The sequence below is a fragment of the Delphinus delphis genome, chromosome 20 (genome assembly GCF_949987515.2).
Source record: "Delphinus delphis chromosome 20, mDelDel1.2, whole genome shotgun sequence".
Taxonomy (NCBI): domain Eukaryota; kingdom Metazoa; phylum Chordata; class Mammalia; order Artiodactyla; family Delphinidae; genus Delphinus; species Delphinus delphis.
In genome coordinates this window covers 4,190,789-4,204,091 of record NC_082702.1, presented here as the reverse complement: position 1 = coordinate 4,204,091, position 13,303 = coordinate 4,190,789, and the positions used below count along the sequence as shown (strand labels likewise).

Genomic DNA, 13,303 nt, shown 5'->3' with positions numbered 1-13,303 from the left:
CCCGCGTAGAGTCCTTGTGTGACACTTTATTAGGAGAGATTTACACATTCTGAGCCTCTTAGGTCAAAGGATGACAAGAGGGTGACAGGAGCGCTGAGACCCTTAGGTGGCTCAGATGGAACCTATGAGAACCATAGTCCAAAGGCCTGCACACATGCGCCTCAGCTTCTCCGTTCCAAGAGGGCTTTACTCCGTACTGGCCTACTGAGACAAGAATGGAAGCGACCAGAAAGAGGTCCCCCAATCCCAGAGCCTGCCCTGAAGCTCCTAACCCCACGCTGGAGCCAAAGAAGGGAAATTTGCCCAAGAAACCAGGTCGCCCATCGGCCCCTGCTGTTGGGGGAAAACGCAGCTCTCTCTGAATACCTGGCGCTGGGCAGGGACAAAGGGAGATTCTTGTCTGGACCATATCTTGATTTTTACAGGAGGGAAAACTGATCATCTGGGGCCCTCAGGGCGGAGGCTTTTCCAGGCGCGGTGCTGAGCTGGGGAAGCGGGAATCCTCTCCAGGCCCGCTGCCATATTCAGGACTCTTTCCGGGAAAGGAGACAGCAGCAGGCTTCACAGAATTCCCAGGCCGAAGCTTGGCGGCTGGACCGACGGCAGAGGGAGCGTCGTGACAGCTTACTCCTCCCGAAGCTTTCCTGAGGCAAGGCTGGTGGCGGGGGGCGCGGTCTTCCGCCGGCTGGGGCTGCCCCCACCTAGAGCCAGCCCCAGCCCGAGGGCCACCAGGGCCAGGACGTGGATGCAGAAGTAGATGGAGGCCCAGTACCGCAGGGTTTCGCCCAGCGAGAGCAGCACAAAGCCCATGCACATGTAGTCATAGGCCCGCATCTTCAGGAACCAGTGCACCCAGTCCCAGGCTTTCTGGCCCCTGGGGCTGAGCCGCCCCCGAAAGGCCGACTCCAGCCGGCCCTCAGCTGCCAGGCATAGCGGGATGGTCAGGAAGCTCAGGTAGTAGCCAGGGTGCAGGCCGTGCCAGTAGGCGCTCAGTAACATGGTCCAGGCGCTCCTGGGGGAGGGGCTAGGAATCAGGACCCGGAGTGCAGGCCCCCTGCCCCCTTCCCTGAGACCCGGGGGCCCAGGCCCCCAGCCCCTCCTCCCTCAGGCCCGGGACTCTCTACTCGCTCCTCAGAAACCCCCTCCCAACACTACCTTCCCTCAGGACCCAGGAGTCAGGTCCCCAGCCACTTCCTCTTTGAGGATCCAGGAAGATAAATCATGACCCGTGAAGACTCAGAAATCTCCAGCCATGGTCCCTTCTCCTTAAGGACTCCAAATGCTATCCCCTGAAGACCCACAAATTTAGGCTCTGATCCCCACTTCCACAGAGAACCCACAAATCAGAGCAGGTTTGCCAAGGACTGTGGCCTGAGTTCCTGCCCATGGGCATCAAGTTTTCCCTCTGGTACATCAGGGTGTTAAAACTGCAAAAATAACCTAATGACAGAATGACACGGACCACCCTTTCCGGGGGGGGGGTTGGGGGGGAGGGCAGAGGGTGTAAGGGTCCATAAAAAGGTTGAATTTTCCCTGTTGCCAACAGGGAAGATCTTTTCCTCCTTCTCTTTTCTTAGGCCATTTCCTTGGAAAACCTGTTTGAGCATCTTTCCGTTATCCTTTGGATACAGATGGAAATCTCTGAAATGGTAAAGTAGGCCTCTAGAAAGTGTTACAGTCAGGAATGTTCTTCTCGAGGGCCTGGGAGCCATCTCTTTGAAGCCTAGGTGTGGAGGGAGATAGAGCCTGTCTCCCTGCAGCTCTGAGGGTTTATCCTAGGTACCAGCTCCGAGCTGTAAACACCTGCTGGTCATAGAGATAGGAGTTTCTTCAGATTCTTCCTTCAGATAAAGACACTTAACTGGCACGGGTGGCTACCCCAATCACCAGGTGAACTTGGGATGAACATGAGAGCACGCAAAGTGCTTGTGGAGTCCTCCGACATGAGGACCAGTTATGGTGTCTCTTGAGAACACGCTACGTAAAGGGCTCTAAGTGGCGACGGAGAAGACGAAAAGGGTGAGATTTCCAGACAACTAATAAGGACCTACTGTATAGCATAGGGGATTCTACTCAGTACTCTGTAATGGCCTATTTGGGAAAAGAAGCTAAAAAAAGAGTGGATATATGTATAACAGATTCACTTTGCGGTACACCTGAAACTAACACAACACTGTAAATCAACTATACCCCAATTAAAAAAAATAAAAATAAAAATAAAATGGATGGATGGATGAACTGTTAAAAAAAAAAAAAGGCTGAGCTTTTTTGGTAATCTTGGTAATCTCAGCAGTGGGCTACTTGAGCCATGCCTCGAAATCTGGTTTAATGCTTATTCAATAACTGTTGTTTTTTTTTTTCCTATTTTTTGGCCACGCCGCGAGACATGCAGGATAATAGTTCCCAGAACAGGGATCGAACCCACGCCCCCGGCAGTGGCAACACGGAGTCTTAACCACTGGAGCGCTGGGGAAGTCCACAAAACTGTTTTCTTTCTTTTCTACCTCTGGTGGAGAGAGAATGCTCTGGGTCGGCAGAACTGAAAGCAGTTGACGGTAGGACACACATCAGCGCAAGCCCGGCATCTGTAACCTCCACGTGTGCACACCTGAGCTCTTGGCCGTTCCGCCACCTACTCTTCTGTCCCTGCTTCGCTGCCCCCCTGCCCCCCACAGTGAACACTCTCCAAAGAATCGTCTAGGCTCCCCCTTCCGTCCTCTCTTGAACCCTCTCCAATCCAGCTTTCACTTCAGCCCTCCACTCTCCTCCAGTCAAAGTTGCGGGGGGCTTCCTCCCATCACGCCCCACCCAGTGGTCACACTCGCCTTCAGCGCACTGAAGCTCCTGGCACCTGCAGACGCACAATCCCCTCCTCGTTCCTTCTCTCGGCTTCCTTCTGGGAATGAATACTTTGCCGATTGTCCCCCTACGCCACTGGCTGCATCTGTGCTGGCTCTTCCTCCTGGTCCCTAGTCTACACCAGGGTTTCTCAATCTTGGCACTACAGACACCTGGGGCAGGATCATTTCTCGGGGTGGGGGGAGTGGGGGGAGGTGGAGTGCTGTCCTGTGCAGCGCAGAGTGTTTAAGCGCATCTCTGGCCTCCACCCACTAGATGCCAGTAGCACATCCCCATCGTGACAAAAGCGTCTCCAGACATCGCCAGTGCCCCCTGGGGGTGCAGCACAATTGCTCCCCCCCCCATGGAGAATCCCTGGTCTAAACGAAGGTGCACTCTGTGCTTCGACCTGAGGCTCAGCCCCAGAGCTTTAAGCATCATCCACACCTGCTGACGCTCACGTGTCCACTTCTTACACCAACCCTTGCATTACGCACCAGAATCACACAACTAACTGCCTAGCCAACAACCCCGGCTGGAAATCTAACAGTCACCTCAAAGTCAGGGAGACTAAACCCAAGTCTACCTTCCTCATCCTACCCACTCCTGAAACTTCCTTCTGCCCAGTTTCCCCTCCTCAGGAAACAGCCCTTCTGTGCCCTACCATCACGCACAACCCATCACCTGGGCATCGGGCTGTTTCCCACCTCCACCTCTCAAATGCATCCACTTCTAGGCCACTGGTCCCTACTCTAGGATACCATCAATGCCCACCGGGCCAGTCCCTGCTTTATGGCCTGATCTCCTCCCCCACCTCAGCCCGTTCCCACACAAGGTCGGAGCAGATCTTTAAATCATAAATCAGATCACACACCCCGGGAAGTCTAGCTCCAGAGGCACCATGACTGACTTCTTCACTATAAGAACGTGTCATGATGTATCCTGACCTCCTCTGGTGACACTCGGCAGGCTGCCTAAGATCAGACCTCGGATCCTGGGTCTCTTCATCTGTAAAATGGGGATGATGAGAGCTCCTACTTCCTAAGGTTGTAAAGATAAGTTTATCTTATCTTTACAGAAAGTCTCCACTCAAGAAATATCAGATGAGGGAGGATAATACAAGCTAATCAGGCCTCACGTTAAGTGCGTTTCACACTTTGTCTCACTTATTCCTCACATCAACCTATGAAACAGGTAACAGCCTTACCCCCATTTAAGAGCTGAGGAAACTGGGTTCGGGGGGGAATAAATTAGGAGTTTGTGATTAACATATATACACTACTATATAAAAAATAGATAACCAACCAGGACCTACTGTATAGCACAGGGAACTATACTAAATATTCTGTAGTACCCTATAAGGGAAAAGAATCTGCAAAAGAATAGATAGGCAAACACTGGTGGCCCAGTGATTAGGACTCTGCGCTTTCACTGCCAGGGCAGGGTTCAAATCCTGGTGGGGGAACTAAGATCCCACAAGCTGCTCAGTGAGACCAAAAAAAAAATAAAAGAATTAATATGTGTGTGTGTGTGTGTGTGTGTGTGTGTGTGTGTGTGTGTGTGTGTGTATATAAAAAAAATGAATCACTTTGCTGTACACCTGAAACTAATACATCATTGTAAATCAACTATACTTCAATTTTAAAAAACTGGGGAAAAATGCATATATGGGGAGGGTGGGAGGGAGGCACAAGAGGGAAGAGATAGGGGGATATATGTATATGTATAGCTGATTCACTTTGTTATACAGCAGAAACTAACACACCATTGTAAAGCAATTATACTTCAATAAAGATGTTAAGAAAAAAAAGAAGAGGTAACTTTAAGAGCTAGGGGATTGTTAACTGTGTTTGATTTTGCTTTTGGGAAAGAGATTGCCTTTTCCTCTTTTATTTCTACACTCCATGTTTGGGTGGGGCCCCTGCTCCCACAGTTTCTTTAAATTTTTATGTTTACTAGCCAGAAGTTACATAAAGGTTTACAAAGCAGAGTGATTATTTCAATGGCTTCCTCTCGCAGTATGCTGAAGCAATTTATCTTGCTGGGCTCCAAGTAAATGGCTGTATCTCTTGAGGTTTAGTCAAGGGTAATTAAAGTAAGCATTTGGAATTTAAAAAAAAAAAGCATGTATGGGAATTTTTGAAATTAAAAAAGTTGAGGAAACAGGGGTCAACTAACTCCTTAAGGTTTCTTAGTAACTGGCAGGGTTAAGATTCCGGAAAGTCTAGCTACTGAGTCCACAGGACTGCGTTTGTGGAGCGGGGCTGACTTTAAGGAGGTAGAAACGGAAGCCCAGAGAGGAGGAAGAATTGACCCCGGAATAACGCAAATCAGAGCCAGAGCAAGGCTCAAGAAACTACAACTCCCATGACCCTCAGGGGTGGAGGCCCAGCAGGGGAAGACGCAGGCGACCCCAGGGGCAGCTGGGAGATGTACTTCTGTGCCGTCCTCCGAGACAGTTGGGCTCACCTGAAGACGTAGGAGCGCGCGGGCGCGCTCTTGTAGATGTACTGCGCCAGCCACCACTGCACCGTCATGTTCCAGTACCGCATGCCATCCCGCACGCGCACGCAGAAGTCTGTGCCATAGCAATCGATGTTGCGGATGGTCTCATAGTCGTACTCCGTGGAAGCCGCTTTCTCCGGACTGGGGGGGTGGGGGGGGGGAGGATGAGGGTGGGGGACAGACATGCAGCTCAGCCAGGCCCCCTCCTGACTCTGGCTACTGTCCCAGCCCCGGATGCTAAGGAGGGGATCCTGGCCAGGCAACAGTTCTCTGGCTATCACGTTTGCTAGGGCAACAGGGGAGGGTAGCCTAGACTGAGCGTTTTTGGGAAGTGCACAGTTCATCAGCAATAGGGTTCTCCTCTTTGGTAAGGGGGCCTGCAACAGCCAGGAAAAGTCTGGAAGGGCCACGGTTGCTAAGCTATGAGTCCTTAGCAACCTGACCTGCCAATGGTCTCAGATGCTAGGGAAAGGCCATTCCTTAGCAACCAAGCTCAGCATATTCAGAGAAGCCTCCAAGTAGTCCATCCTAAATTGTTGGACACTTCGGTTGTTAGGGAAGCAGCATCCCTAACAATGAGGTGGTCCGTGGTTGCTAGGGAGATGTTTTAGGCCCGCCTGACACCTTGATGGTCTCTGTTGCTAGGGAAAGGGCATTCCTTAGCAACAAGGCCTAGGATGTTTAGAAAAGCTTCCTGAAGGGGCCTTCTCTGGCTATTGGTCCCCAGGATTGTTCTATAAGGGTCATCTCCAGTAATACAGTGGTTCCTGGGTCACTGGTGCCAACCCCCCCCAGAAGTGGGGGATATCCTCGGCCCACCTGAACCGTTGGCAGCTTCCGATAACGGAAGGGGGTCATCCATTAGGGGCGGGGCCCAGAAGGTTTAGAAAAGCCTTCAATTCCTGCTTGGCATCTTCTGGGGGATACCTTCTCCTATGGCAGTGGCAGGAACTCTGCGGGGGGGCCACCTCCCCTGCAATGGGTGGCACTTTGTGACTACTAGGGGATTGCCCAACCCTTGTAAGAAGGAGTAGCTCAGAATTTACACCAAAGGGCTGCTTTCCCAGCCCCAGCCTGAAAGCTGACCATGACCGCTAGGGACAGAGGGACAGGCCATTCCTGGTTGCTAGGAGTGCCATTTCCCTAGTAACACAGGAGCAACATATCCTTAGCAACAAGGGTCTGTAGTTACTAGCTGTGTGACTTATCTAGTGATGAAGGAGCTGGGGGCTAGTTTTGCCAGCAACAAGGTTAATTGATAGTTACCAGGGGATTTCCTGGGCAACAGTAGGAAGGCGACTTGCAGTTGCTAGGAATGGTTTCCCCTCTGCTAGAGGACAGCACGGTCAAGGATGCCATTTCCATAGAAAAAGAGGGCAACAGCAGGCTGTTATGTGACGACATCCCATGGGGAGGGGCGTGCTCGCTCCCAGCAACAAAGGGGCAGTTTAGGGGATGCCGTTTCCGTAGCAACAAAGAGCAGCTTTCTGGCAGGAAGGGGCAGTGCTGTTGCTAGGGAATGTTCTCCCTAGCAACAAAGGGCTACTCCTCACTGCCCAACGATGGCACCCTGAGCAACCAGGAACAACTGGGTTACTGGGGTGTCGCTTCCACGGCAACAGAGGGACAGCGTGTGATTGCTGTAACACCTTCCTTTTCCTAGCAACAGAGAGCAATTCACCATCCCAAGGGGGGACAAGCGCTAGCAACAGGGGGCAATCCGTACGTATCAGGACTACTGTTTCCTTAGGACAGGGGAAGGCGGGCTGTGGTGGCTGAGGGCGACACTCTGCTGACAACAGGTGGGAGACCTGCCCCCCCCTGCTCCCCGCTATCCTCCCTGCTAGGGGCAGGGCCAGCCCGCGGTGATTGGGCCTGCCGGGTCTTGGGACACCTCCCTCCCGCCGCCTGACCTGCTGGGGGGTGGGCATTGGAGGGTGGGGCCGCCCCCGGCCCGGGCTTTGGCGGCCACGGGGTAGGCCCCGAAGCCGGCGGCAATGCAGCCGCACTCGGCGGCAATCCAGGCCACGTAGAAGCGCATGCGGAAGGCGAAGAAGACGGGGATCATGTAGAAGAGGCGGGCGGGCAGCGGGCGGGCGTAGAAGGCGTCCTCACGCACGGCCTCCAGCGGGAACAGGTGGGAGGAGAGCAGGAAGAGCAGGCCGAAGAGCGGGGCCGGCCAGGCGCGCCGCAGCAGGGGCCGCAGGCTGGGCACGGCCCCGGGGAAGGGCTGCTCCAGCCAGTCCAGGTACGTGCGGTAGCGGAAGAACGGGCCTGCGGCGGGAGGCAGGGCAGCTGGTCAGACACGGTACACGTGGGGGGCGGGGAGAGCTCCAGTCTCGGGGCGGGGTTGGGGGACGGGGAAGATGGACCAGAGATTCGGGAGCTGAGGTGGACCAGGGAGAGAGGAAGGAGAGAGAGAAGCAGAGAGGGGAGTGGGGGTATGAAACCCAGAGAGAAAGGGACAAGGAAGCGGAGAAAGGGGAGGACAAGGGACTCGGCAGGAAATAAAGAGGGACAGACACTTATGGAGAGGGACACAGAGCCTGAGAATGAGGGGTATGGAGACACGGAGACAGATGCAGACAGACAGACCGGACCTGGAGGGATGGGGTTGGGGGTGAGCTGGGTATGAAGGAGTGACAGGAAGTGCAGCAGTGCATGTGCAGAGGAAGAGTGGTGTGAGAAGAAATGAGAGGGTGGCAGGGGCGGGACCCTTGGGGGATCTGATGAGGACTTTGAGTTTTGTTCTAAGCGCCAGGAAACCAGTATTGGCTCTCCCACCAGGGAAGCGCTGGATTATCATTATGCCTTTTCATGAGACCCCTCTGGCCACTGAGCAGGGAGGGGCTGCAGAGGGGCAGTGTTGGAAAAGAGGAGACTGTTCTTGGCCTAGGGAGGGAGCAGAGTGGGGTTAACAGAAGTGTTAAACGTCTTACACGTCACAGAAGACCACACACTGTATGATTCCACTTATAAACGTTCAGGATAGGCAGATATGTAGAGATAGAAAGTCAATTAGTGGTTTCCAGGGAATGGGGGCGGACGGAGGTTTGAGAGACGACGGCTCTTTGTACAGGTTTTGACGAAGTTACATGGCAGTGATGGTTGCACAACTCTGTGAACAGACTAAAACCCAGCGAGCTGGATGTAGTTACAAGTAGGTGAATGTGGTAATCATAGCTCAATACAGTTGCTATGAAAATGAACACCTTCTAAGAGGTCAACATTAGTGAAAAATATTTTCTGAAACTAAAACTGGGATCATAACCTGTGAATGCTCGTTGCCCGGGCAGCAGAAATGTTAGGGTGATGTAGATCTTTCTCCTTTATCTCCTGTTTGCTCCCCAAAAGTTATAAGGAATCACTGAGGCTGAGAACAGTCTCTCTCTACTCTGGAGGGGCCCTGGGACCAGGCGGGAGAGTCAGACATGGACTCGGGCATAGATGCTCACCCTCAGAGCAGCAGATGCTGGAATGGAATGTGGGAACATGGAACAGGCACCAAACTCCAGGCAGAGGATGGAGACAGAGGGAGAGGAGCTGCGGAGGCAGGCCTGCGGGGCGGGCACGCTCACCTGTCATGATTCCCACGTAGCAGTAGCTGTAGCTGAGCGTCTCCATCAGAGAGGGAACGTCAGGCAGCAGCCCCAGGCTGGGCCCCTTGCTGAAGCCTGAGGCCATTTCCTTCCTCTGGGCCACGTGCAGGTCCTGTACTTCACTGGCCAGACTCACCAGCTGGGAGGAAGGGGTGTAGGGAAGGACAGGTCAGACCCGGGCTTCCTCTCACCCACCTCCCTTTCACTACCTCTCTGGGCAGCCAACAGCTGCTGCAGCCCCGCGCAGATGGGCGCTGAGGCTCTACTCCACGGGCAGCTCTGGGCATCTAGTCGTGAGTAAGGGCTTCTTGGTGACTCTCGCAGGGCTCACTCCTGGACCCCTCTGTCTTTCTTCTCTGAGTTCCATCTTTCTGGGTTCTCCTGCAGTTTGTGACTTCAGATACCACCCACAGTGTAACCCGGTGGGACTTCTCCTCCAAGCCCCAAGCCTGGTCATCAAGCTGCCTCTAGGGAATTCCCTGGCGGTCCAGGGGTTAGGACGCGCGCTTTCACTGCTGGGGCCCAGGTTTGATGATCCCTGGTCGGGGAACTAAGATCCCACAAGCCATGTGGCGAGATCAAAAAAAAAAAGAAAAAAGCTACCTCTTGTCATTAATACTTGGTATCTTCCAGGCACCTCGAATTGAACACATCCAAGGTAGAACACGGTATTAGCCTCTCCCCAAAGTGGGTCTTCTCCTAGTCTCTGCCATCAGCAAATACCACCACCATCCAATTAATTGCTTAGGCTGGAAACCTTCCTCACTCCCCGAATCGAATCCCTTAAGTCTCTGGAGTCTGTCCCTCTCGCTCTGCCTCCACCACTGGGCTGAATATGTTCGGGCTCCTTCTTCAGATCTGCTCTCTACCCTTCTCCGCACAGACCCCAGGCCAGCTCAACTTCCACAGGCCTGTGTCTCCCAGCTTCCCCCTGGGTTTAGTTGGCACAGAGCCCCAGGCAGAGATGGAGGAAGGCAGGAGTGAGGCTTGGGTTTATATTCCCTTGTATTGATAAGATCACCTTGGGCTGGCCGTGACCCTTGATAACCTTCTTGAATTGGGGGGCTCTACCCAAGTCTTTTTCCTTCCCAGCTCCACTACCTGCCCCTCCTCTCGTGCCCTGGGGCCCAGGACCTCTCCCCATCCTGCCCTCAATTTCTCCTAAATGCCGGGCTTCCTGGTGGGGCCCTGACTGACCTCCCCACAGGCCTGCATCAAGCCACCACTGTTTGTCAGCTGGACTTTGATAAAAGAGTCCCACGTCACCCCATCTTGCCCTTTCTGCTTCAACTCACGCAGCATCGGGAGGAAGGATGTTTAAACCTGTGAATCTGGTCACACCACCTCTTCTGGCAACAAATCAAAAAACCTCTTGCAGTGGATCTTGGGCCCTCACAGGAAGAAGTCGGGACCCCTCACCTTAGCCAACGGGGCCCTGCATGGTTTGGCCTGGGCTGCCTGTGCTCTTTCCCGCTCCTGATGGACGGTCCATGTGGCTCGTCCACTGCTGATGGGACTCAGCCTGCCCCCTTCCACACACGCTGGTCCCTATGTCCTGAAAGGCTCTTTCTCCAGCTCCCGCTGGGAACACAGGATGCTGAGGAAACCTCATTCACCACCTCACATGACCGTTCTGTTCACTGATACGTAGCACATAGTAGGAACGCACGACTTTACGTTCCCGCCGGGGGTGGGGCCTGGGAATCTGTTTTCACCCATCTTCCCAGGTCATGGAGAGCCGGACGTGGTGTCCTGGTTTTGTGTCCTTAACTAAGTGCTACCTCCCCAGAGCTGGCTGTCCTTTGCAAAATGGCTTGCTACAAAGATGCACTTTAGCTCAGCCACCACATGGCACCCACAGTTACGTAACTTTGGATACTTCTTTACCTCGGGGAAGAGCTGAGAGGTGAAGCCCCGCCCCCGGCGGGGTGTGTGGGAGAGACCATCCCCCTTCCTCTGCCTCCCACGGGAGTGGCTGGGAGGAGAAGGTAAAGTTGGGGTGGTTAACTGGCATACAGCGAGGGCTGGAGGGGAGTCTGACCTTCAGTGTCAGCAGCAGCTGGACGGCATTGGTGAAGGGTGTGGGAGTGGGCAGGCCCAGCAGGCTGAGCGCTCGGAAGAAGAGCAGATATGAGAAGGTCCAGGCTAGGGCCAGGGCGTGGCAGGAGCTGGGCAAAGGCAAGAGGCATGCTGTGCTAGGTGCAGGGGTGCAGGACATCTTGCCTCAGCCGCCCCTAGATTCCAGCTACAAATCCTTCCCCACCTCCCCACCTTCAGAGACAGAAAATGAGGGGCGGGGGGTATGGAATGAGCATGACTGAAACAGCCACACAGAAATGTGCAGCAACAGAGAAGAAAATGAGAAGGGGGTTAAGAGAGGCTTCAGGGTGAAGACCCTTCAATCCTCCATTTTTTCTGGGAGGGAGGGAGGGAGGAGGAAGGGAGAGGGAGAGAGGGGAGGTGGAGAGAGAAAGAGGGAGGGAGAAACAGAGAGAGAGAGAGAGAGAGAGAGAATACCAATACCAACGGTGGCAGGGCCAGCAGACTAGTAACGTCCTCCTCTCTCCTGAATCCACGACATGGATGTAAAGGACCAGGACAAACACACAGGGACAAAGACCCAGAAAAAGGCAGGAGAGGAAGAAAAACAGACCAGACAAATGACAGAGAATCTAGAGATAAACAAGAGACATCCGGAGATGGAGACAGAGAAAGACCCCAAGGGGAAACAGGTCGCTTCCTCCATCCCCTCCATCTCCCCCTCCTCCCCCCACCAAATCCTCACCAGGGCTGGGCCTGAATGAGCGCCCACGTCCCAAGGATGGTGACCAGAGAATGCAAAGTGTGGGGACCACAGGTGAACAAGGTGAGCCCTAGGCCCACAGCTGCTGCCCCCCATCTCTTCAGCCCAGGTCCTGCAGGGAGAAGGCACAGCATAAGCGTGGAACCTTCCAGGGGTCCCCAGCCCGGGCCCCCCCCCGTTTATTTTCCACTGGGGAGGGAACCTGACTCACCAGCCTTCTTAAAGAGGAAGCCGATGGGGATAGAGATAAGAAGAACCACTAGATATGTCCATTCTTCAGGCGACATGTTCTGGGGGAGGGGCAGAGGTTCCCAGTGAGAACCCAGGAGTCCGGGCCCCCAGCCCCTCCCCCTTCGAGGATTCAAGGATCCACCCCCCCCCCCAGTCCCCAGTTGTCGAGGATCAGGGAGTCCTACCCTCAGCTCCTCTCCTCTGACAACACAGGAATCCCGACCTCCAGGCCCTTCCTCCTTCGAGGATACAGGAAGCCACCCACAGAACCCCTCTTTTGAGAACGCAGGCCCCCAGCTCTCTTCTCCTTTGAGAACCCAGGAATCCAAACCTCCCGGCCCCCTCCTCCTTCGAGTATCCAGCTCCTCTCTTCTTATCCCCCAGCCTCTCCCTCTTTGAGAACCCTTCTCTCCAGTCCCCCTGCCCCTCTCCGAGAGGGCCTCAGAGGAGCCCAGGCCTCCAGCCTCCACCTCTTTCGGAGCTCCGGTTCCTTCTCCCGTCTGAAACCCAGAGAGCGGGCCCGCTCCCGAGCCCCACTCCCGTTGCGCGCACCAAGCGCGGGGTCAGATCCGCTCCGGGCAAAGCCACAGGCGGTTACGCCACCCGGGAGCTCGGCCGCGCTCCCGGCACCGCCCCCGCACCTCATCAGCTCGCCGATCCGCAGCGACCCCACACTGTCCAGACCCCTCCCGGTCTCCGGGGCGCCTCCGCACTCCGCGCCCACCGCACCCCGGCCCAGGCGTGGCGGACCCACCTGGGCCCGCGGCTCCGCGCCGCCCGCCGGGCAGGAAGCAGCCGAGCAGTCCTGGCCCGCGGGCTACCGCGGGTCCGCCACGCCTACCCCGCCCAGCACGCCTCCGCGTCCCCAGCCTCTTTCGGGGCGCCGGCTGGGCTGCGCGGTCCGGGGCCGGCTGTGCAGCGCCCGGCAGGCTCCGGGCTGAGCAGGGAAGGAGCCCGGACTGGGCGCAGGGAGCCCGAGTCGGCAGCTGGACACGGACTCGGTTCTACCGAGCTGCGAGCATGCAAAGGGGCGGGGCTTCGGGCTCGGAAAGCGGTGGGGCCAGAAGCTTCGGGCACGGAGGGAAGCGACCGAACCTGGGAGAGAGGCGGGGCCTGGAGCTCAGCGTTCGGAATGAGGTGGAGCCTCCGCTTCAGGTTCCTTGGGACGGAGTCTGGAGGCGGTTTGGAGGCGGGGCCACAAGCTTCGGTTTTCTTCGGAGGTAGTCGATTACTGAAGGTCTCTGTTCGGATGTAGGCGGAGCCAAGAGCTTCGGCCGGATGTGGAGGGGCCACAGCGTCTGCTCCCTTCGGAGGTAGTCCGGATACA

At 55.3% G+C, this 13,303-nt stretch overlaps 2 protein-coding genes across 8 annotated transcripts in view; both read right to left on the bottom strand.

The window, feature by feature from the left end:
* Window positions 1-13,303, bottom strand: part of LOC132416835 (NACHT, LRR and PYD domains-containing protein 2) — a 1,001,898-nt gene that overhangs the window by 297,341 nt on the left and 691,254 nt on the right.
* On the bottom strand, window positions 6-13,262 carry MBOAT7 (membrane bound O-acyltransferase domain containing 7). Of its 7 annotated transcripts, none has more exons than XM_060000181.1 (8): window positions 13,072-13,262; window positions 11,957-12,035; window positions 11,728-11,857; window positions 10,984-11,110; window positions 8,922-9,081; window positions 7,257-7,617; window positions 5,308-5,484; window positions 6-1,012 (listed from the first exon to the last, which is right to left on the bottom strand). In XM_060000181.1, exons 2-8 carry the CDS (start codon window positions 12,030-12,032, stop codon window positions 625-627), a joined length of 1,419 nt encoding a protein of 472 aa, XP_059856164.1. In that variant the 5' UTR covers window positions 12,033-12,035; window positions 13,072-13,262; the 3' UTR covers window positions 6-624. The 7 variants fall into 7 exon arrangements, with proteins under 7 accessions (XP_059856164.1, XP_059856158.1, XP_059856162.1 ...); XM_060000175.1 differs by lacking the exon at window positions 13,072-13,262 and adding an exon at window positions 12,731-13,003; XM_060000179.2 differs by lacking the exon at window positions 13,072-13,262 and adding an exon at window positions 12,618-12,745.

Bases quoted from the DNA above. Each gene is read 5' to 3' on its own strand.
- MBOAT7 (XM_060000181.1), bottom strand. From the start codon at position 12,032: ATGTCGCCTGAAGAATGGACATATCTAGTGGTTCTTCTTATCTCTATC. The intron at 11,858-11,956 runs GTGAGTCAGGTT...TTCTCCCTGCAG, and splicing joins CTTCCTCTTTAAGAAGGCTG to GACCTGGGCTGAAGAGATGG. The intron at 7,618-8,921 runs GTGAGCGTGCCC...CTCCCGCCGCAG, and splicing joins CTACGTGGGAATCATGACAG to GCCCGTTCTTCCGCTACCGC.